Here is a 24,844-nt window from a genome sequence, read left to right as displayed (position 1 = left end):
GGGTATACGTGCATATACAGTATGTATATACGTAACTGTATATCTTCCTTTTAAATTTAGTTTTTCTTTTTATTCCTTCCTTTAGTGCTACTTTTACATACTTTGTTCTATTTTATTGTTTCTAATTTAAATATTTGTTTATACATTTTCTGTGTGTGTAGCGTGGAGGGGTCTACAACTGTGCACTCTAGTATTGTTTAATGACAATAAAGCTGAACCTTGAACCTATTATAAATTTTGTTTTATTTGTTTTCTTGGTTTGGAACTTGCTTTCATTATCATATTAAAATTTTCCAAGTAAAATTTTAATGTGTGGCAACAGCTAAGGCTAATAGATTCCACTTGTTTTCTCTGACTTATGTCTAATCGCTGCTACAATTTCTATTTCTTCTTCTTTCCAATTTAAAAGCATCTCTATTTCTATGGTTGCAGACTTATGCTATATTTATTCATACTTCTATTACTGCTGTGCAATATCCACCATCTCATAATCATCTTAATAAGCTACACTTGACAGTACTCATTATTGCACTATTACTTATATTACATTGTATTATTATACCGTACATACTTATCAACCTCTAAATCCACTTGGTACTTACACTTATTTAGCTTTTATACTTATATCCACTTTGTACTTAATTTATCTTACCTGTATTATAGTGTATTATATTTTGATTTGCTTAGTACTTCTATTCCTGTGGGCATTGACGTGAGAGTGAGCAGCTGTAATGAAAGAGTTTCCCCTCGGGGATCAATAAATATATATTTCTGATTCTGATTAATGTTGTGTGTTAAAGAAGAGAAACTAATATGACCGGGGAAAATCCTCCTAAGACTAAAAATATTAATATAAAGTTATAGCTAGCATCTTCTTTTCACCATTAATTATGATTTAATAGCTTGATATGTGTCTTCGTCTTATTCAGAGTAAAACTGAATCAAATTGAAAGTCTGGTGAGTATATATAATAATCAGAACAAACACACGTATAATTGGCCAGGAATAGGTTTTATATAAAATTTGAACAGCGGATACAGAGGCGATATTATGTGTATAAAAAAATACATACAATAAAAGGAAAATAAATGAATCTTATCATTTTAATTTGGAGCAGATGTTCAAGTTAGCTTTTGAAATGTAAAAGGCACTAAATGTACAACATTCCAGTTTTAAAGACGTTTAACAGAGGCCAAGGTCATTCCGAGATGAACCAAAATAAAAACAAAAATCACAGGGAATTTGTTGTCTTTGATATGCAAGACATAGTGCAGATTTTACAACATAACATACCAAACAATTCTCAAATAACACACAACTATTTACCATCGAAAAACACTAAGCACGCACTTTAAGACTCATCATGAGCGGAGTGAACACTGCAGCCTGCATTCACTCCAAACTTTAAGACACCAACACACCAAACGTTGTGCGTGAACTCTGTCAAACTCGAAATCTTTCATAATTTATAGTTTACATCACAATTTCTACAACAGCACTAAACACTGCAACATGTCACAATTAGGAGCAAAGCGACCAGCAGTAAAGGTTTGTCGGTATCATACAGGTTGTTTTCTTTTTGATTTGGTGAAATACATGCTAACTAATAAAAAAAAAAAAAAAACCCCAACATAAACCAACAGAAAAGACTTGAACATGAAAGATAAAACAGATCTGGAAGACTACAGTGCCTGCATTGTGTGGTGTCACTGCCACAGTCAAGTCAAAATGGACTGAATTAAGATTTCTTCAGTCAGAAGGTATTTAGAAGTATTTAGCCCCAGGCAGGGGCAGTTTGAAATAAGTTAAAGTGTAACTCTAAGAAAAAACAGAAACAACTCTGGAGAAGCAACTAATTCAAGTTTTGGTCAGAAGTGTTGAAAATAACAGGAGGACACAGTTCAGGTTGATATTGTGCATTCATGTCAGTTATTTATAATTAATTCCTACATTCTGTATTAATTGTCATGATATTTGGTACAAACATTCACAGTCTCCAAAGGATGAGGGGATGAATCCTGATCACTCTGTGGTTCCTGACTCCTAGCTACATTTCCTCTAAAACAAATGACTGAATTCCTGCCAGCTTCAGCTATATTTTGAGAATATTGCTAACATAGCATGCTAACATGCTAGCATGTTATGCTAAGACACCCAGTGTTGGCATGTTACTATGTTAACTGTTGCATTTTAAAGAGCACCCCAACAGCTTTTTATCCTGGTATCAAATTACTCTTTAACATGTCAACATACTAATGTTAGCCTGTTAGTAAACTAACAAGCTAAACCTTACATGTTTTCATTGTTAGCATGCTAACGTACTAAATGCTGCATGCTAAACATCTGCATGTTAACACTTAACAAACACGCATGTTAACATGCTAACTGTTGGTCCGTTAAGGCTAAATGCTAACTTTAGCACATCATAAAAATAAAAAATCTAAGAGTAAAAGTTTTCTTATCTATTGTGATTTGTTAAGCATGTTGTGTCTATTGTTTTTAATTGTGTTGAGTGGCTTTAATGGTAGGACAATAAAGTTTTATTCTACACACTGATGTTTTAATGAGCTTTACAGACATTATGGCTGCAGACTTTTAGTCTTGGAAGATACATGTTGTGAGCACAGCGGTGCATAAACCCACTGAAACATTCACAATGTTCAAAAATCAACCCCACTTAGCACAAGGAAGCAATACTTAGTAGCAGCAGTTTGTGTTAAATTAACACGGCCAACATAATCTTCTCCATCATTGATGTGTTCAAAGCAGCTATAATCGATATTTTTATAATAAAAATGTATAAAATGTGTGAAAAAGTGTGAAAGAGCGGGGTCACTCGTAGTGATGAATCTTGAATTAGCAGCTCCCCTCAGCTCTACGGAGCTTTATATTGAATTTCAGCTAATTTTTTTAGCTGCCTGGCCTGCAACTTTACTGTTTTAGTTCACTCTCACCGCTCTCACAGTATCATTTAGTAAGTAAAAAAGCTCTATAAACCCACTGAACACATCCTATTCAGCATTAAACAGCAGACCAACACGGTTAGCGACTAGCTGGTGAACATAGTGGAGTATTTAGCAGCTAAAGAGCCAGGTGTTTCCCTCAGGAGTTGGAGGAGACCAAAAACAGAGCTAAAAGAGAGATTATTAGACTTACATTCATCAGGTGGACAGAAACACGACACGACAATATTATCATGTTTCACATTTAAGCAATGGATCTTTTGGGTTTAATATGAATGTGGCATTGAAACAAACATAGCCTTAAAGTTCAAGAAACATCACATTATTTTGTGTTTTTTGTGCACACTTGACTAAAGAAAGTTTAATTCAAGCCATTTTGAACTGACAGTCTCAACACTTCCTGCAGGCACTGTATACTGTACGTGGGGTTGTACGGTGACAAATAATTAAGACTAAAAAGAGAAAACATTAAGCATGCCACCAACTTTCTAGACCTCTACAGCAAACTACTTTCCTTCTCTGGAAAGACATCCACAGCCATACCACACTGGAATGAGTTACAGTAAACAGCACTATATCTTACATGAGCAAGAAGTATATACAAATACTGGTCAACATTGAAATTTACTGCATTCGGAATCACAAGCTGAAGCTGAAAGCATTGAGACTGAAAACAAACATCATTCTCAAAAGGTCACCGAACCATTAACAAACAAAATTATAACTTGGCTTTTAAATGCTTCAAGACAAAAGAAAATCATACAAATTTGGAATGCATTTTAAAGCTTAAAAGCATCTGAAAGGAACATATCTAATATATTTGGCCCATTAGTTTGGAAAAAAAAGAGCTTTACACAATACATAGATGAAAAAAAGGATGGATATTTTCATAATAATGATTGTTATGTTAGTAAATTGCATGCAAACAGTGTATTTAGCATTTGAGAGCTCCCAGTTCTCATAGAAGGATATATTTCACCTCAGTTGAACATTTTGTTTTAACATGCATATATTAAAATTACTCATAATTAATCCCCCCCCCAAAAAAACAACAAAAACAACTGCCCAGATAATTACCACTAGCAGCAAACTTGTTTTATTCTTTCGAATCACACCTACAAACAGAAAAACCTCTTAGTGTGATGCAGAACTCAAAACTACCTGGGTTGCATTGCCCGTGTGATCATTTGCACTTTTTAAGAAATTAACACAAAGAGACACACACAGAGCAACGAAAATTAGTTTAAACAAAAAAACAGTATGTTAGGAAACAAAAACTGGTTAAAGAACATGTTCCACTGAGGTGAAAATCAAATGGGAGGCAGTTTATTTAAAAAAGGTACCACAACAACAACATGCCAGAACTCTACAGAAAACTGAAGCATTCACAGTAATACAATGTCAGACAGCTTCTTCTGTTTTTATAACTAGCTGAGGAGTACCAGATTTAGTTTGATGTCATTATAACTGCATGCAAAGTTACTGAAGGCAATGTAAAATCTAACTCTACATTATACGCCCCTACAAAACAAGATCACTATGGAACTGCCCAACGGGGGGAATGAACTGTGACTTCGGCAGCCTGTTGCACCAGCTATGTGTAAATTCAAACGTAGCTGGAATGACATTTTAGTGATAGGCTATAGATTTTTATAGAAACAAAAAGTCAGTTACAACAAAGAGCTAAGATATAACTTAAAATTTGCTCGAGCAGGTTTAACGCTGGACAGACACTGTACAGATTATATCATTATGCAACGCTAGTACTCTTAAAGTATCAAAATCAATGCAGCAGAACCAGAGATATCGTTTTTTTGTATTCCATTCTTCTTCCTTGTCAAAACCTGGCGCCTATATAACCCACAATGCAACTCAACCACCAACTGTTCGTTGTGAGATTCAGGCGATAACGGCTAGCTAATGTAGCCTCAAGCTGCTAGCCTGCAGCAGAGATGAGGAGCGGGCTACAGAGGTCTGGTGAGCTCACGTCTTTCTAACACCACACACCCAGATTTGTTTTCATTTTCAAACTTGTAGTCTTCAAACCCAACCGCCGCTGCCTCACTTGAGGACATTTATCAGACTTCACACAGCTCCCTCTGGAGCCACAACAGGCTTTAGACACATTTTTTCACATATGCAGCAGTACTCCCCAACACCTGGAAACAGACTTTGATGTGTAAAATCTGAGGAGTTCCTCTTTAACCCCAACTGGTGTCCTCCGACTAATTTTCAGGCCGAATTTCCGCCAGAAAGAGGCTCAGTTCAGTTTGAGGGGTCACGACGCCTGATTAACTGCTCAAACGATCTGGCTGTCGGACGATCGGCTGGATTTCTGGCATGTCTGAATTTTTGGTCGGCTGTCTTGCGGTTTGAGCAGCTCAGCGGTCTGATGTCCCACCTGGCTGCTGTCAAAAGATCCGTTATACACAGTAGTGAGCTGGTTTAGCACACTGTGCTGTGTAAAAGTGAATTTTGCTGTAAAACGGACTTCTTCCCATTGTCCCATCTTCCCAGCCATTTGCTTTTCCATATTCTTTTTTTTCCTTCCTGCTTTCCTTTCAAAGTAGAATTGCACAAAGTAACACTCCCTTTCCCTTATTTTTTTTTAAATCCACATCGATGAGGATGCTGCCATCTCGTTTGAATAAAAACGTACTGGAACTGTAAATAGACCAAACCGATTTTCTATTTTTACGTTGAGTGTGAGCAGTCCTGAGCGGATGACTAAACCACAAAGTGTCAGCATAGAAGTTGTACTTTTCTGCCGTGCAGAAAGGCACGACAGGTTAGTTAACGCAACAAACAAGATTAATAAATCGTACAGTGTCTGCCCAACCTTAGTGATTCCTAGTTAACTGTTGTCAAGGCAGAACGGTTAGAAAGACAGACTATTAATTGTGTAGCACATTCTTTGTGATGGAAAACATCCCTTTATATTCATGTTGATACTGACATGCACGTCAGTGCATCACTTTATTAGATTAGCCGAGGGCACAACTGTGATTTTATGCTGCATTCACAGGAGATGGGAATTGCCGCTGGCCACAACTATAGTATGTTGTTCGTAACAGAAGCGTTTAACTGTTGGCAGAAATAATGTTATTAATATAGTTTATGAGCATTTCCACTTGTCGTACAGCCATCGTCACCTTAGTAAAAAGCACCCAATTACTGTATAAGTGATCGATAAATAATGAGGTGATGTTAGTCAAACACATGTGGTATCATATGTTAACTAGTTCGCATGATAGGATTAATTGTTTTTTTAAAATCTCTCTTTCCATCGGTAGTTAGTAACGTTGATTTCTGCAACAATGCTTTGATTTGTGTCGACTTAGTTAAATAATAAGAAGCTTAAGTAGTGATGGTGCAACTGAGCAATGTAGCAGTTAGAGTTGACTTTACATTCAAACTTAGGATCAAACTTGTGTTCAGCTGGTGAAACAGCCTGCAGAACCTTTTAGGCATAAAGCTATGATTATTAAAATATTTTTTACATGTGGAATGATATCTATGAAGGCATTCTGATTTTTACTTTGATCCCTGTGTTGGAGAACAATTTCAAGGCTGATGTGATGGAGTAATGTAGAGTCCACTTCGACTGTTTCTTTGCTTAAAGCACATGGAGACGTCACTTCATCATATAACAGCATTATGCTTTCAGAGGAAAAAAGATGAAAAAAACAAAAACAAAAACAAAAAACAAAATAGAAACTGCACCAATTTCAGTCCCTGTTGAAATATTCCCACCCTTCCCAAGAGCAGCTGATAGAGAGGTCTGATACTTTACTGTGTTTATTTATTTTTTTGGTCCCCAGTTCCTCTTCAGTTTTTACGAATGTCAGCGTAGACCACTGGCTCCATCTTATGGAATGAGTTTTTGCTGCCTGAGTGATCCAACTGGGCGTATATCACCGGGCCCTGGAACATAATAAGAAAATAGGCAGAAAAACAGTCAGTAAAGGACACAAACATATCCAGATACATCAGAGCAAGAAGCAAAGGAACTTGATATACGTAGAGGACCTTCGTTTCTTCACTACTACATCATTTTTAAACTCACACAGGTGGTTAAAGGTTCGTGGATAAATTGTTTATCAAGAGCGCATAATAAGTGTTTTGGTATTTTTCCAGTAGAACTTCTGAATGGCATATTTGTTCAGTTTCTACACATTACACACATGCACATTGATGTGGCTGTTATTTTGTTTGTTTGTTTATTTTAATACTACACCTACAAGAAATGTAACCCTCCAGTCACATGATGACTGTGAGTCATCATACAGGGCTCACAGTTTAATACGTGCACAAGCCTTTTAATAACGTTTTACTGAAAATAAACTGTGATAGTAGCAAATTCACTATTCAATCCTCCTTGGACATAACATTTTTTACGGGTTCTCAGTTGGCCACAAACCCGTTTCCTAAGAAAATGTGATGAATGCTGTTCAGTTCCATTTCACAATTAAAACTGAATGGAGACGAACTGAAGCAGATAGAATAGTATAGAATATAACTTTATTGTCCACAAAGGTGGTGGAAATTTCTTGGCTCTGAGCAGTTGCCAGGCAACCAGGGGAGGCTCCAGAAAGTTACTGGTCGATAAGAAATAGTCCGGCACATAAGCCAATCCAAAGCACTTTGGATGTTATAGGGATTAAACAAATTAGATAATATATGTTGATAAATGAGATTTAGAGGTGCCTGTAGGCGGATTTTGTTACCATTTGACAGAACCAGGCTAGCCGTTTCCCCTGTTCACAGTCTTTGTGCTAAGCTAAGATAACCGGCTGCTGGCTGTAACTTCATAATTAGCATACAGACGTCAGAGTGGTACCAATCTTCTCACCAAAGGCGTATTTTCCAAAATGTCAAATTATTCCTTTAAGTTTGGAAAGCAGTCTTTCTGGGCTGTCACACATATAGTTACTGACTGTGACTATTTCATTGATTTTTCCACAGATGGAAAAAGGTCAAACCTAACCCAGAATTTAAAGATTCCATGAAATGGGCCCTTGAACTTCCTGAAAAAAAAAAAAAAAAAATAAATAAATAAAAATAAAAATGTGCGTTTGGGCGCATTAACTTGACTATGTGATTCTTGTTTTCGCTACACAATGTATATTCCTGTTTTTGTATCACAACATATTGTGCAACGATATTTCTTTACACTCCTACTATAGTCATAAATATTTAGGCAATACCAGTAAGACAATCAAATGAGATACAGCATATTAATTAGTGAGCTTTAGAGGTGCGGGTAGGCTGCTTTTGTTACCTTTGGACAGAGCCAGGTTAGCCGTTTCCCCCTGCTTCCAGTCTTTATGCTAAGCTAGGCTAATCGGCTTCCGGCCCTAGCTTCATATTTAGCGTACAGGCATGAGAGTGGAGAATCTTCTCATCTAACACTCTGCACGAAAGCAAATAAGCGTATTCTTGTAAGTCATGCACTTCTATTTTATATACGTGTGTCATTGTATTCCAGCTGTGTTGGTTTTTTGTTCTTTTGATCACCTGATACTTTCATCCGGATACTTACTTATGATACTTTTGTATCATGTTGCAGTTTTGTTTTGACAAGTGCAATATAAATAAACTTTATTATTATTATTGTTGAACTCATATTAAGGTTTTTATGGATGATCTGAACCAAATACTGTATATTAAAGTGAATCAGTGGACGGGGATGAAGAAATATTTTATTTCAGTCCAGTTTGGATAAACAACATGTAAGCGACATTTTCCCAGTGAAATGGTGGCAGCCAGTGGATTTTTCTGTCCCCCAGCTCCTACCTGTAGTGGACCCGAGGGACTGGTAGACCTGGAGCCCTCCAGGCCGGACTCCACCTTCTTTCGTGGCTTCGGAGCCTGAGAGCTCACACTTTCCAAGGACGTACATCTATTTTAGGGTTACGATTTGCCATGGTGTCGAGCAACCATTGGCGCACAGTCAAATGGAGACAAACAACAAATAACGGGACACAAGACAAAAACAAAACAATGAGAGATGAGCACATGAGGCAGTGGATGCAAACAAAGTGAATGGCAGCTCCCAGTGGTTTGGCGGAGATACTGAAAGCAGCGACAGACTCTGGGAGGAGACTAGAGGTGCATCAGGCTAGCGCTGATGCAGCTTCCACATACGTTTTTGATAAATTCATTCATGGTACTCACTTTCACACAATGTGATAAGCTTCTGAAGGAAGGACAACAATTTCTTGGTGTGAAAATATTAAAATGTATTGCAGTACATACTGGTTTTCACACGTTAAATAGGCCTGACTCAAAGGAAAACTACAGTTTATTATAATTTGGGTTCTTTTATTTTTATACAGCCACCATAATATTAGATTTAATATTTATTTTTCCAACTCTTGCCGGCTTTATGTGTTGGACTGGTATAATTATTTAATTGTTTTCTACCTTATTATTGGTTTTATATGAAACTGCCTTTTTTTGCTTTAAATACTAGAAAGCACTTTATGCTCCTTGCTTGAAAAGTGCTATACAAATTAAATTATTATCACTAGGGCTGCAACGATAAGTTGATAAATCGATTAATCAAGTGACCGAAAATTAATCGGCAACTATTTTAATAATCAATTATCATTTAAGTCAATTTCCAAAACAATTGATGGTTCTACTTTTAGCTTCTGCAATGTGAAGATTTTAACAGTCTTACTCGAGATGTCCCGAGACGATGATAAGGATCGGTATCGGGGCCGATCCGGGCCTTTTAATGGATCTGCACAGGCTAAAATAAAGCCGATCAAATACGAGTCCTTTCTTTACTGAACTCTACTGTGTTTTGTTGCAGCACTGCTCTCCTTCATAACAGCCGGCTCCACATTGCGAGCATTTTGCTGCACATGTGAGTGAAAATGTGAAAATTATTTGGGTGCACCAGTGAGTGACTCTGACACCGAGTTGGGCAAAATACACGGATTCGCTACCATGCTAATTATCATTAGCAAAAAGCAGCGTATTAAACGTTCAGGTAGCAGCTTCTCATTTTTAGCCGTCGCTTTCACCGGTGAAAATGACAAATGTAGAAGCGTATTTAGAAGCTGTTATGTATATGTGTGAGATACATATTTATTCTACATTTAAGTAAATAAAAGACAACATAAAACAATATTAAAGAACCTGGATCCGGATCGGGACACCCCTAAGTCTTACGTTACAGTAAACAGAATATCTTTGGGTTTTGGACTGTTGGGCAAACAAAAAAAAAAAAAGCTATTTCACTTTGGGCTCTGGGAAATTCAAACGTAAATTTTTCTCTATTTTATGATGTTTTACAGACCAAACAAAGAATCTATTAATGGAAAAAATGATCTGCAGATTAATCGATTACGAAAATAATTATTAGTTGCAGCCCTACCGTTAACTGATTTGTACTTGGATCAATACTTGCATCAGCATCCATTCAATTATTCAGTCCATGGACATAAAAATCAAACAGGTCTATCAGCTCACCTCTAGTAAAGACACTGTAACAATATTTTCAGGCAGTTTACTTGAGAAACTCAACTTCACCTACATGAACTTAATATTATCTTAGCATTTCAAGGTGACAGAGCTCCATCAACATGACGCCGCGAAACATTTTTGTTGATCAAACATGTTTCATCAAACAAAAACAAAAAAACAGCTGGTGATGAAGGAAGACAGTGGTTAGTGTTGAGTGTTAGTGACAAAAGATGACAGACGATGACTTGACAACATGCTGATAAGCTGACAACAAGTTAATCAATGATATTAATAGAAAGTGTTGCTGAGAGATTAGTTGCGTTAACACACAGTAATGGAGGAAAGTGACGGGCACCAGTGCAAACAGCAACCCCAAAGACCGCTGGCAGCTTCAGCTCGGAGGCTCAAACCATCCAACAGCCAGCTTCAGCTTTCTTTTCTTACTTTAGCATAAAGCTAATTTCAACATCTTTCATATTTGTGGGTCAGTATGTGGTTATTCCATTGAGATGAAAGGGCAGCTGGAGCATGCAAGGTTTTTATGTTTTTTTATGTTTAAGAAACATATTAATAATTAGTAACAACATCAGATTGTCCAAAACGTTCTCCACAGGTTTAACACAGAGAGACAGAGAGAGAGAGAGAGAGTGAACCCTGCACCCATGCAGAAAGAGTTAGATGATTAAATCTCTGAATGAGTAAAATATTACTGGAAATTAAAAAATAAATAAAAAAATACAAAGATTCAGGAAACCAGCTCAATCACACGAGGCATCAAATCCATCTGAGAAAAACTCACCTTCATCAAATATGGGATTCACTTGCTGAATGTGAGCAGTTAACACACTAAGAAGATTGACTCAGTAGAGCTGAATGATCCATTAGCCACTGAGAATACTTATTTATGATTGGCTAAGAGGTGCGTATGATGTAGCATCCTCATCACCTGGGAAAATACTAATTTCAGACGTACTCAGCTTGGCTTCACCTACTTGTTGGAGAGGTTAAATAACTTTTAATTCCACTTATTAGACTAGTTAGTGTGTGTTATTTTCCAATAACCAAATGGCTCTTTGGGGATTAATTTCACACATATTGACAGCAATGATCAAGTGGTGCACCTGCTGTGAAACTTTTTATTTTAATTTACCTATTCAAATTACTAATTATAATGAGTTTTACCTCTTTGGTAGCTGTACATTCAGTTCCAGTATATTCTTATACGATTTTTATACAACACCATTTGGCTTTTTCCGCGTGTTAAAGTCTCATCTAAAAATGAATGACATCTTAACAGTGGAACAAATATTACAATAAAAGAATTGACAATAAAAACTGGTATTAAAATGTAAGTAAATATTCTGGTAACACTTTACTTTAACCCCTCTATTTAGCATTTATAAGCAGTATATAAACATTTAATAAACGTTTATAAACAGTGTAATGCAAAGCATTTATCAACAATTGTAACTTCTCCAATGAAGACATTTTACTGTGTTTTACTATATTGTCATTCATTATCTTATTATACACCAGCCTCCATTATGGGTGCCCACAGAAGGAGTTATAGCTGTTGATAAATACATTAATAAACTCTTTTATCTGCTCATTATAGTGTGTTATAAACCATTTATTAAATGTTTATATACTGCTTATAAATGCTAAATAGTTAAGGGGGTTAAAGTAAAGTGTTACAGATATTCTCATCGACTTCAAGATACTTTTTGAAACCTATTTGTTATTTTGAAACTCTGCGTTAATGTCAGCAATCAGTGACAGTCCAATATATGTGGAATCAAGTAAGACGGCACACTTACCCTTCATAATCATGGCGGGTGTGAAGCACCCTCATGACAATGCAGGCAGATACAGTGATGAGGACGAGCAGAAATAAAGCTCCACAAACTGCTCCGACTATAACGGCGGTTTTGTTCTGAGGAAGAGATTCTGGAGACGACAAACACAACAGTGACAACACACACGGTTTGTTTTAAAATATAAAGTCGGCATTTCCAACTGCGTTTAAAACCCCTAACTGTCCTTACCCCACATGCATGGTATCCTTTTTTTTTAAAGCACAAACTCTGCTATAAGTCTGACTTATTTTGTCCATTTAACAAAGTATAAAGCTGCCAGAAACCCAAAGAAAAATGACACAGGAGCCTAAAAATTTTTTTTTACAAATCTATAGTGGTAATCACTCAAAATGTTATTATAGAACAGTTTAAGATTGTAAAAACTATAGTTTCACTATTTGTACACACAAATACAACATAAAAATGTAAGAAATAAAACTATAAGTGAGAGTGATAAGTGATTTTATCCCAACTCTCAATTAAAAGTTTTAAAAATGCGTTTCAAAACACATTTTTATGGTCTACAGACATAAATCAGAGACTGTGTGAAAGTCCCACATCAGCACTTTGAATTTGTTTTCTCACCTAGTCTCTACACGATAAATAAAGTTATATTATTATAAATAAAACAGGGCCTTAAAGTTTTAGTCACAGTCAGGTTCAAAGCACAGCTGGGAGTGTCACTGATACCTGGCAATGCAGCAGTAACAAAACAGCAGCAATTCTTTGTAAAAGCTAAAATAAACACACAAACATCTTCTATGTTGGCACTGCAGCCAGGTATAGAACAAGCTCCAACCTGGAGGGTGGGGCAACCACCGGTGAGCCATAAGATAACAAGCCATCACATGCACATGTGGGCTTCATGTAACTGAAAACAAGTAACAAGAATGCACCTGCTGGAACAGCTTTTATATGTTGGGCACAACAGATCTCACAGTGCAAATACACTTTGTGAGGATGTTTAAGTTGAAGCAGCAAGGCTCCAGAAATGTACTGGGAGAGCTACACCAACAAGAATTACTTCAGGCTATGGCTGGGCGATTAATCAAATGTTATTTTCAAATTACATTTTTCTTCCAACGATTATAAAAACAAGATAATGGAGATTAAACGATTATTGTGCCACATTCAGTTTCGCAATGATGCTCTTGCTTAACCAGTGCGCCCCTTTCCTTTACAGCGGTGTGCTTTCGCCTCTCCCTAAAAGCACAAACTCACTGTGGCTGTGATTTAACTGTCCAGGTGCATTAGCTTTAGCCTATGGCATTTTACACTGCATAAATTAGCATAGCGGCTAGAAGACTTTTCCTCTACTCATAGCTTAACAAATGACATATTTTTCTTACTTTTTCTGACACACCGTTGGTTTAAGTCACTGCATCTGCCAACAGAACATCACGGTTGAATTTCACTTGCCATCAACTCGAGTTACGTTACACCTGTACATTTCACCTGTCTCTCTTCTAACTTTAACGTTTTATTTTTTAACACAAATACCGTCACATACCCTCGGTATTAAGGTATGAAAAAATAGATACCGCCCAAGCCTACTGGAAGGTATGGATTCGCTTTTAATAACCTTACAGTAAGACAGCAATGTTTAGGCTTAGCTAAAGATCATGGAGTTGCTATTATTTATGTACCCAAATTTAGTGAGAACCATGCAAATTGAATCTAAAATGTGTTTGATATTTGTAACACATTTGCACATTGCATCTGGACGTTAAAAATCAACTCACAGTTGGAGGAAGAAAGACATTATATCGACTATAATTCCACACCAGAGAGGGTAAATTACTTTTTAAAAACTACATTTTTACCGTGTCAAGTGTCAGTTTAAATTTAATTAGTGCTTCAGCAACACGTTGATCAGGTTCAACCTGTCTATCTCTGTGGTTTTCCAAGCCCATCACAAAGCATTCCAGTTACAAAGTAACTCAATTGTCACCATCAGCATGCTCTCCTACAGCTGTAATTTAAAACCATGCCCTTCTGCTGCTCTTGTTTCACATTAAATGAACTTTCTATAGGCAAATAACGTGGATGCTATCGTAAAGCAGCTACGGGAAATGCATTGCATTCGCTGCTGTTGCTCTGGTAGACGCTACAGAGAACTGTACGCCAAAACAACCAAGACACAAGAACAGTTTCTTCCCACAGGCCATCACTCAGTTAAATCAGTCGTATAGTGTCAATAACCCTTTAACACTAAAACATCAACATAACTACAACTATTAAATTATATATTTACAGTTTAAAATACACACTGTGCTTTAACATGTACGTATCATCCATCTATAAACTGCACGCTGTATATAGACATGTATACATGTATATACATTAATCATTCCATATGTATTCCTTTGCACTATTTGTATTTGTTTACTATTTAAAGAAACACTTGATTTGTATATAGACATTGTATTTTGCTGGTCATTGTTGCTTTTTATATATATATTTATACTGTATATACACATCTATTTGTATGTACATAATAGTTATGTTTATTTTTACTTTGTCGTCGTTCAGCTGAATGTCTATCTTCCTGTAAATTGTTCTGTGTGTAACATCGAGAACAACTTAAAACTGGAGTCGACTTCCTCGTATGTTTACACATACTTGGCCAATAAAGCAGATTCTGATTAAATAACGTCATGTACACAACAAGTGCTTTTTACAGCACTTGCAGTAGACCGGTTTTAAATACTGCAGGCAGGAACACGAAGAAACAGCCACAATGTGCTGATTAAACAAAGAGTTGCATGAAGGAAACCAGCTCTACTGCCGTCTGTGAGAACAAGCACACCTCCAACATCAAGGTAACCAAAGTAAAGAACTACTTTTACCATCCTGTCGGATGGGAAGTCACTCATGCCATGTGTGCATTGCTCACGGCATGGCATGGTTAAGTGTCTCAACCCAAAATAATGAACTATTATTGCCTGAGATCTTTTTTTTCCTATACTGCAGTATTTAACTTTTGGTTTTGGGAGGAGATGATCTAGGTTTAGAGATGACTAAACTGAGATTTAAAGAAGGTTTAAAAGGTAATCCTGTTTGGTTTAAAACAAGATTTAAAGCTTGGTGCAGCAGCATTTTAAGATAAACCATGATGTAATCCAGGTTTTAATTCATTCTAGGTGGCAAAAACCACCCACTGTGTCCAAAATGGCTCCCGTCCAGTCAATTACATTTGATCATAGTTCTACAAATTATAAACCTTGGGAGTAAAAAGCCACATTGACAGTGAAAAGTCATCTCTTTGCCTGGAAACATGACAGATTCAGCACAATGAAGCAGACTGCTCTACACAGCGTTTTCACACACCGTCCAATCAGCATGTGTGTATGCAGTGAGTGGGTGAAAAGTGTCTGGCTAAAGCCGCAGGTACATTTAAAAAAGCATCTTGTGTAACCACAACCTTTAAGTATTCCTGCCTGAAACTTAAACTGATTTCATTTCACTTATACTAAAATAAATTAGATTTCAATTTGAAAAGAAATCTGAGCACTCACCTTTCAGAACGACCTTGAGCTCTGTTCGAGCCGGTGTTCCCGTCACGTCGGGTGGGTTCTTCACGTCACAGAAGAAGGTACCGTTGTCGTTGAACTGAGCCGGACCCAGCTGTATCGAGACGTCCCTCTTGTTTATATCTCCAATAAACTGCACTCTGTCCTTGAACTCATCATGTCCCGGGAATCCTTTCCCATTAGAAAAGTAGAAAATCTACAAAGAGAAGGAAAATCATGTTTAACTGCGTATTCTGGAAATGATTCAGTCGACACAATTCACCATTTGTCTGACAAATATTATATTATACAGTGTGTGTGTGTGTGTGTGCGCGCACATTGAGTAACTTATAATGATAAATTACTTTAATGGGTTATATCATGATAATTTATTACATTTATCATTAGAGCTGCAACGACCGGTCAATTAATCGATTAGCAAAAATGCCAACGAATTCCCTGGTTCCAGTCTCTCAAATGTGAGGATTTTATGGGGTTTTTTTTGTTGTTTTTTTTTGTTTTTTTACCCAATCAAGTTTTTTGGCCCCGAATCCCCCAGATTCTTCATTCATATTCCGATATGCAGATATCGGTTTATAGAGATTACACCACAGCAGCATATTTCTTGCTAGCTGGGGTGGTGTTACAGAGTGATGCTGTATGAATACATCAACTCTGTCTGAGAAATTAAAACAGGCATTTTTCACTATTTTCTGACATTTGATTAAACGATTAATCAATCAATTAATTTTAGACTTACTAGCCACTGAAAATTGCTGTCATATAATTTAGAGTCAACCCACTTCTGGCTTAATGGGCCTTTTTCACAGCAGACATTGTGACTTGTCGTAGTGGGAAAAGCACGGGTGTTACTAATAACATTAACAGCGGCTCCGTTCTCTTCAAGTGACCCAGTAAGTCATGACAGTGTGACGGTGAGCCAGCATGCACAACACCAGTTCCCTGAAACTGACGCAGCTAAATGGAATTCAGCCATCACCAATTTCACTATTTACACTTCAGCTTTTCCTACTGTGACAAGCCAAAAGGCCTGAAGCTGCATGACACAACAAGATACAGCTCTTTATGGGCTAGACTGAAATCATCAAAGCCAGTTGTTAATAATCAGAACATGGAGCACATCCATTAACTATTCCTGCTTCCTCTCAAAGATTTGCAGAATTGTTTCCTCATTTCTAAAACTCAAACCACACTGACAGCGAAGTGCATAATCAAGTCAAGAAAATCCAGACAACAGAGGAACCATAAAATAAAGTCTTATCCTCTCTCAATCTTTCTTTGTGGATCTCTCTCACTGACACACACTTCTAGCAGAGTCAGAGCAACACTTTAAAGTGAAGTAAACATGGCTGACTTTCCGTTTTGTAGGAAAAAATTAATCTGGATTTCTTCTTTCACACACCTACCATTGCCATGGTTAAAAATAAAAAAACATTTGATTGAAGTATCCTCAACACTAATCTGGCTCTGGTTCATACATGGAGACAGAAGGCAGAGTTTTTGCGAAGCCATGGCCTTGTTACTTTTAGCATTGTCAGCTGTATAAACAGAGCTCAACAGTTTCTAATGTAATGAATTGGTTCCTGTAGTTGGAGAATAGCTTTACTCAGCAATCTGGTTTGATATCACTTTCACATTACAGTAACAGGAAGAAACTGTTACTCATGTGCCTGATGTCGTACTGAACTATCATATTTTCAAATCCTGCCAGCATTTGTTTAGCTTGATTGAGTCTGTCGACATTACACCGTTTTTTCGTGTGAAAACAACTTGCGTCCACATTAGCGTTTTCAGGAGAGACCTCTGTCCACAGTGAAACACCTGAACAACAGAAAACCTGCTGTATCTCTTCTTCTCTGTCCTCTTTTAAGTTGGCGAACAACAAAACTGCGCATCACCGCCAACATCTCGTAAGGAACAAGACAAATCATTATTTTATGGTTGCAATGTCATCTGACAAAATCAACACAGATACAGGTTAACGGCAACATCATCGCCTATATCAACATTAAAATAAGAGAAGATCACAGAAAAAGTTAGAGACGGCAGACGGTCGTTTTCTTGACTTCACTTCTACACAGCCGACTGAGTCTGGGCATGCTACCGAGACAGCCGGTTAATATTACTCTGCAGAGTGTCAACCCATTACACCTCTGTCTGAAAAAGTGGCTGACAGTGGCTTCTCTCATAGACTTGGGCTCCGGAAATTACAGCCCACCACTGAAGCGATTGGTCAAATCACAAATAGTCCAGAAGTTCCAGTTAGGAAAAACTTTATTGCCGAACAAGTGAAGTCAATTTTATTTATATAGGCCAATATCACAAATTTGCCTCAAGGGGCTTTACAATCTGTACAGCATAGGACACCCTCTGTCCTTAGACCCCCGATTCGGATGAGGAAAAACCTCTTTAATGGGGAGAAACCTCAGGAAGAGCAACAGAGGAGCGATCCCTCTCCCAGGGCGGACAGACGTGCAATAGATGTTGTGTGTACAGAATATACCAACATAGTAAAATTACAACATGGACAGTCAGGATGACGTTTTTAATTTTAGTTTATATTTGTGTGGTTAAGATTACATGTGAATGCAATAATACAACAAGCTAAGAAATTATGTTGAATGTACTAACATTAAGCACAGGCTCTGCACAGGTGGACGCTAACACTGCCGGCACTCTTAATTGGTCCGAATTAGCATGACCAGCAGTAGCAGACATGAAAAAGAGCAAAATTATCTTAAATGGGGATGAATATACATTAAAACTATATTAATATATGACTTAAAGTACTTACACTTCAAAAGGACGCAAACACCAGTCAAAAGCAAAGGCAGTAACACCTGTATTGAAACTTAATTGGCTTCTACTGGAACTCAGAAAAACAGTTTCTGTTGTCAGACAAGTGAATGAGTATGAAATAGTGAGTCTCATAAATAGTACCTGTTAAGCAGCAGTCATTTCCTAGCTGCTGCAACGAGGTGAGAAAATAATTATGTTATAATCACGACAACATCCTGACAAAATCATCACAAATCCACTACGCAGCCTCCGACCCTCAGCGGGCAGCTTCGTTTCGCTAAAGCTCAGTTTCCCCCCCGTGAACACTGAAACACCAAGCTGCCGTTTTAAGATTTATATTTATGTTCAGATGTTCAGTTTTGTGGGAAGAAGAAGTTGTTTTAGTCTGTATTTTACCCGGTTAAAGTGGACGTACTCCCAGGTGTTGACTGCATGCATCTGTTCTGTCATGACTACTCTGCAATTTAAAAACCCCACGGCTATTTCATTATGTTTGCAGGAGATCACAGCAGACAGGTAGGCCCCTGCCTTGCCTGACTGATCTGTAAACAAAAAGGAGTAGGTATTGTGGACGGGACATGTAGTTCTCCACACCCCACAACATTTCTCGACTCAATACAGCAGTATATTTATCTCTAGGATAAACTGTTTAAAATCCTTTAAATGTGACTCAAAGCTCAGTTAAACAAATCTTTTAGAGCACCTACTGTTAGTGACATAATAAATATTGTACATGGACCACAACGTGCTTCAGTGTCTCAGATTAATATACGCTAATAGAATCACAATCATATGTGCAATTAATTATGTTCACTGAAGCTGACTAAGACAGTTTTACCACTTGGCAGTAAATCTTGATTGTTTAATCACCAGCTTCAAGAATCATTCTGCCAGAAACAAATCAATTTACTTGCTGCATAAACACTGCAGCGCTCGTCTGAAACCCAGTGTTGATAAAAGAGCTTTGTGTCGACAGTGAGCTACAAGAATAAGAAATAAACAGAAATAAACTAAAACAAACCATGAGATAAAATTATGATGTTCAAGCAAGATAGAGACACAAGATAAATAGATGAAAGCAAACACAAAAATCAGATGAAAACAAATATACAGAGCACAAGGTGGAAGCAGGAATAAGCATAAAAACAAATAGAAGCAATTAAAAGTGCAGAGGATTGAAAGTGTCTCATGTAAAGTATAAATAAATGCCTGGCACTGAGATTTTATCGAAAATGAAAAATTAACCTGTAACCTACTGCATATTGAAACCAAGCCATCAGAGGAGCAGCTGAAGCCTCTCTTCATGTGTCAGTACAGATAAAACAATCGCAGGAAAACATCCTGGAGCTGTGGGAAATCTTCCCACAGCGGCCAACAAGGACTTACCACGTATGGAGCTTTGGAGAACTGATTGTCAGGCTGACTCGACTGAAAACTCCAGGTCACTGAGGTGGAGCTGCTGACCACTGTATTGGATTTAAACGTGCATCGAAGTGTTCCTGTTGTCCCGTTCTGCACCGTCACTTCAGGGTGGGCGTATATGTCGATTGCCGATGTAGGTTTTGTGACTGTTAATAAATGAGGGGGATAAAAATAAGTTTCCTGGTATTTGTTTAAAAGTTTGAATGCACTTTTTAATGGTCTAGTGGGATGGGGAAACTGTGGGGAACACATTATAATAGTACGCAATACAACATAACTATGAGTACAGCCTCACCATATTACAGGGGATTCAGACCAAAAACAGCCCTGTGTTAAAACAACGCAGGGGGGGCTGTGCTGGGGGCTGGGGGTGGGGGGGTATGTTGTTTCAGGTACCAGTGAGACAATGAAATACAATCCAGGAAGTCAGGTTTGAGAAACAGATTAATGCGTTTAAAGGCTTCTGAGACGCCAAAACACAAACAGGATTTTACAACTCTGGAAATCACAGCATCAACTATTTTTATCTTTCATCACAACAATCACAAAGTTAACAGTAGAGAGACGCCGTTCATGATACAAAGTAATCTACCAGGAATGTGCGCTTGCATCTATGTGATTGGTCAATTCAGCGCCTTGCCAGGTGACGTTGCGTTGTTTGTTGCTGAAAAAGCTGAGCCAGGTTCCACTGGCATCGCGGCCCTTTTCATTACCGATTAATCTGCTAATTGTTTTCTCAATTAATCATTTCACATCATCAATACAAAGTGAAAAAGTTTCCCAGAGCCCAAGGTGACATTTTCTTAAAGATTATGTTTTGGGCATTTCTGCCTTAAGTGATGGTGACAGCGGCAGAGAGAGACAGGGAAGGCGGGGGAAGAGAGAGGGGATGACATGCAGCAGAGGGCCCCGGGTTGGAGTCAAACCCGGGCCGCTGCAGTAAGGACTCAGCCTTAATGGTACTCGCTCTACCAGGTGAGCTACCGGGCCGCCCCACCCAAGGTAACATTTTCAAATGTCGCTTTGTCCGACCAACAGTCTAACACCCAAAGATATTGTTACTCTTAAGATAATGTTTATTTTATTAAGACATATTTCTCAAATTTACTGTCTATGAAAATCAGCAAATACTCACATTTGGAGCCAGACGAGAAGCTTGAACCAGTGAATTTTTGGCATTTTTGTTTTCAAAAATTACTATGATTGATTCTAAAAATTGTCAATCGACTGATAAAATAATTGATAGAGAAGAACCAACAGCTCTCTGACACAGTCTTATAGTAGAATCAAGGAAAAAAGGTCAGCACAAGGACAAAATCTATCCACACAAATTGATTCATATCCTTAAATTATTAAACTTGATTCACTAAGTGACAAATTAGTCACAAATTACTTTATTAATTCCCTCAAATAAAAAGCATAAAGTTGTTGAAGCTGTAAAAAACTGAGGTTACAGGTTGTTGTGTTTTGGCAGCTGTGTTTTACTGTGGAGTCGCCCGCAAATTACTGAATTATCTCCCACAAATTAATATGTTTAATTTATGACATTCATCCCTCGTCCTTTCTAAACTTTCTCATTGTTTTGTTGCTACATTGGATGTTGTTTTAGTACATCTTGTTTACTCTTTGCTGGGGACAGCTCTGAAAGGGGAATGTTTGACAGTACACTGACCTTTAAATCCACCTTAACAGAGACGGGTACAACTGTAAACATCTTTGAAAAACCAAGTCACAACCTCGGCAAACACAGACACATGACTTTCACATCTGCTCCCAACAATAAGGTGATTTAATAGACTTGATGTAAACAAAACAGGAGCATAGATAGTTCCTGTCTTCTGCACTTTGCACAGCAATTAGACTAAATACTGTCTAATACACAGTGACAGAGATTCAGACTCCAGGGAATACTGTGCATTAAAAACAAACTGTTAGCCAGTTGAAGATAATTTCACAATATGAAACAGAATAAAGCATTCGTCATCCATTTCCTCCTGACAGATGTTGTTAGTCTGTGATTCAAAGCAGAAAGCCACCAGTCCACTTCTCCAAACTTCAGGACGTTCATGTTGCAATCCATTATCTCAAATCCCAAAATTATATTTCAGCAATGTGTCTTGGATGGTGCGTTTATGAAAACTGTGTGCTGTTGCCGTTGGTTTTGCTTTAATCTGTCCAGTAATTAAATAGGAAATTAAACATCAACTTGTGGACTTTTTTCATCTGCTGCATTAAATTGTTCCCAGTTCATGCACTTCCTTCCTACATTACCAGATAATTCCTCAGGTTAGAGCTAATTCTACAGTATCTGCGTGATTCTTGGGGGTAAAACATATCTTTATTGTGCAAAAGACCAGATTTGTTCATGTCTGAGCTGAGAGTTTTGTGCTGTTTGGATAGCCAGCCATTAGCAGCAGTAACATGTAGTTAAAAGACGAAGCCATTATTGTGCTTACTGTCCCAAATATTAAAGTTAATCTTAAGACAAACTCTGAACGAAATCACGGACATACAGCTGTGTTGCTACTTGTATAATTAAGTGCAAAATGTATATATGATGGTAGCTTTACTATCTGGGTCAGGAAGAGTTTAGCCAACGAGGAAATTAGATGTTATCATTGGTCTTTGAAATGTTATCTTATGATGCGTTGGCACTGTGTGTTAATAAAATACAGTAACCGTTAGTTAATGCTAATAATAAAGCTATGTTATGCTGTAAATGACTGTAAATTGTGTAAACCTGGCGTGCTTTTTAGCTTAGTACACGACTATACTCCGGGCGACACCTAGTACCGCAGAGATTCTAACGACAGTTTCTAAAAAATCTGGCACTTTTAAGTGGCTTTGTTTATCGCTGAAAGTACCTCCATGATAGCACACGCCTGGAAACATTTTCTGTATTACTAGAAGACACTCTTCAAATCGGCATACAGTGAACACACCCAGCAACCCTTATTTCAGCTGAATATTACCGTGTACAAACTGGTTAGCCTCTCTGTTTAACGTTACTTCCTCAGTTGGTCCCACCATCACCTTCCACAGAACGACACTACCAAGGGCGGTAGCCACCACTCTGTACCAATTCTTATTCAGATTTCAGTGAATTTAACTACTCCTTAATACATTATCTGTAACGTTATGTCGATGTGTGTACACGTATGGTCTGGCTAACACTCCTAAGAAAAATGGTTTCGGTAGTGTTAAATCTCGTGTCTAGCTATGAGGGTGAACAAAGATACAATAATTAGATTGTGAACAGGGGTTAGGAGTGTAACGTTAGTTAGGTGCATGAGATGGTAACATCGCTAGCTAACGTTAGCTAACCTGATATCCCACCTTAAATAATGAGCTCAAAATCAAACATTTCCAAATTGAAATTTAACCCGAGTTGGGCTTCAACACTCACCTAATACAATACATAGCGTAAATCCAGTCAATAAAACACGCTTGCAGATGGTATTTGACCATTTTGGCTCCATTATGTTGTTGTAAACAGGAGTACTCCCTCTGCTTTTCTTTTTTTGCTTTTTGCTTCTATCTACAAGTCGTTTCTTCTTCGTGGAAAGTTGCAACGGCGGCTACGCAGTTCTGAGTGCGACTGCTGCCTCCTACAGGCGCACAAGTGCACTGACGGATTGCAGCTGCCACTTGGCATTGTTCAGTATGATACATGAAGCAGTGGTGGAGGAAGTATTCAGATCATTTACTCAAGTAAAAGTACTAATACCACACTGTTAAAAAATACTCGGTTACAGTTAAAAGTCCTGCATTGAAAATGTTACTTAAATAAAAGTAAGTAAGTATAATCAGGAAAATGTACTTAAAGTATTAAAAGTAAAAGTACTCAATGCAGAAAAATGTCGGCTGTGATCGTTTATAATATATTACAACATTAGATTGTTATTACTCACGCATTAATGTAAAAGCAGGTTTTACCTGGCTGAATTTTAACTATTTTATATCAGACTGCAACTAATGATTATTTTCATTATAGATTAATCTGCTGTTTTTTTTTTTTTTTTCAGTTAATCGATTAATTGTTTGGTTTGTAAAAATTCTGAAAATAGTGAGAAATGCCGTCACAATGACCCGGAGCCAAAAGTGACACCTTTAAGATGCTTGTTTTGTCCAACCAACAGTCCAAACCTCAACATTATTAAAAATAAATCACAATTATTAAAATAATTAAAAGGAACAGCAGCAAATCCTCACATTTGTGAAGGTGGAACCATGAAATGTTTTTACGTGAAAAATGACTTAAATGATTATCAAAATAGCTGCCAATCAATTTTCTGTCGATCGACTATTTGTTGTTGTTGGGTAGTTCAATTTATAACAAAACATACATCAAATTTTATAAACTCTTCATATGTTTTGATGTAAAAATCTTAATTTGTGAAGTAACTTTGCAACTAAAGCTGTCAAATAACTGTAGTGAAGTAAAAAGTACAATATTTCCCTCTGAAATATAGTGGAGTAGAAGTAGAAAGTGGCATGAAAAGAAAAGTAAAGAACAATTACCTCGAATTTGTACTTAAGTGCAGTACTTGAGTAAATGTACTTAGTTACATTCCACCACTGGTATTAAATGCAGATATTTTCCACAAATAGTGCTACAACAGATTGTAATTAAACATTGACAAAGTGGGCATTATATCAAGTATTAATTTATGATTGGTGGTATATTTAGGATCAGTTCGGAGCCACAGCAGCCAAACCTTGAAGCAAAGACAACCCGTCGATCGCTATGCAAACACGACCGAAACCGTTTCAGCTATGGATCTACGGATGGCAT

General features: G+C 37.4%; 1 protein-coding gene across 1 annotated transcript; it reads right to left on the bottom strand.

Annotated features, from left to right (window-relative positions):
- Positions 1–992: 992 nt before the first annotated feature.
- mpzl1l (myelin protein zero-like 1 like) lies at positions 993–23,674 on the bottom strand. Its single transcript, XM_044221418.1, has 6 exons — positions 23,456–23,674; positions 20,014–20,195; positions 15,814–16,024; positions 12,257–12,386; positions 8,760–8,865; positions 993–6,887 (listed from the first exon to the last, which is right to left on the bottom strand). The coding sequence occupies exons 1-6, from the start codon at positions 23,526–23,528 to the stop codon at positions 6,792–6,794; spliced, it is 798 nt and encodes a 265-aa protein (XP_044077353.1). The 5' UTR covers positions 23,529–23,674; the 3' UTR covers positions 993–6,791.
- Between the last annotated feature and the right edge of the window lie 1,170 nt (positions 23,675–24,844).

The sequence above is a fragment of the Siniperca chuatsi genome, linkage group LG14 (assembly GCF_020085105.1).
Source record: "Siniperca chuatsi isolate FFG_IHB_CAS linkage group LG14, ASM2008510v1, whole genome shotgun sequence".
NCBI classification, from domain to species: domain Eukaryota; kingdom Metazoa; phylum Chordata; class Actinopteri; order Centrarchiformes; family Sinipercidae; genus Siniperca; species Siniperca chuatsi.
This window is presented reverse-complemented; position numbering and strand designations above follow the sequence as displayed.

Coding starts and splice junctions, on each gene's coding strand:
- mpzl1l (XM_044221418.1), bottom strand. CDS start 23,528: ATGGAGCCAAAATGGTCAAATACCATCTGCAAGCGTGTTTTATTGACT. Junction 12,387..15,813: donor GCTCAAGGTCGTTCTGAAAG/GTGAGTGCTCAG, acceptor TGTCGTCTCCAG/AATCTCTTCCTCAGAACAAA. Junction 6,888..8,759: donor GTCCCTCGGGTCCACTACAG/GTAGGAGCTGGG, acceptor ATTATGTTCCAG/GGCCCGGTGATATACGCCCA.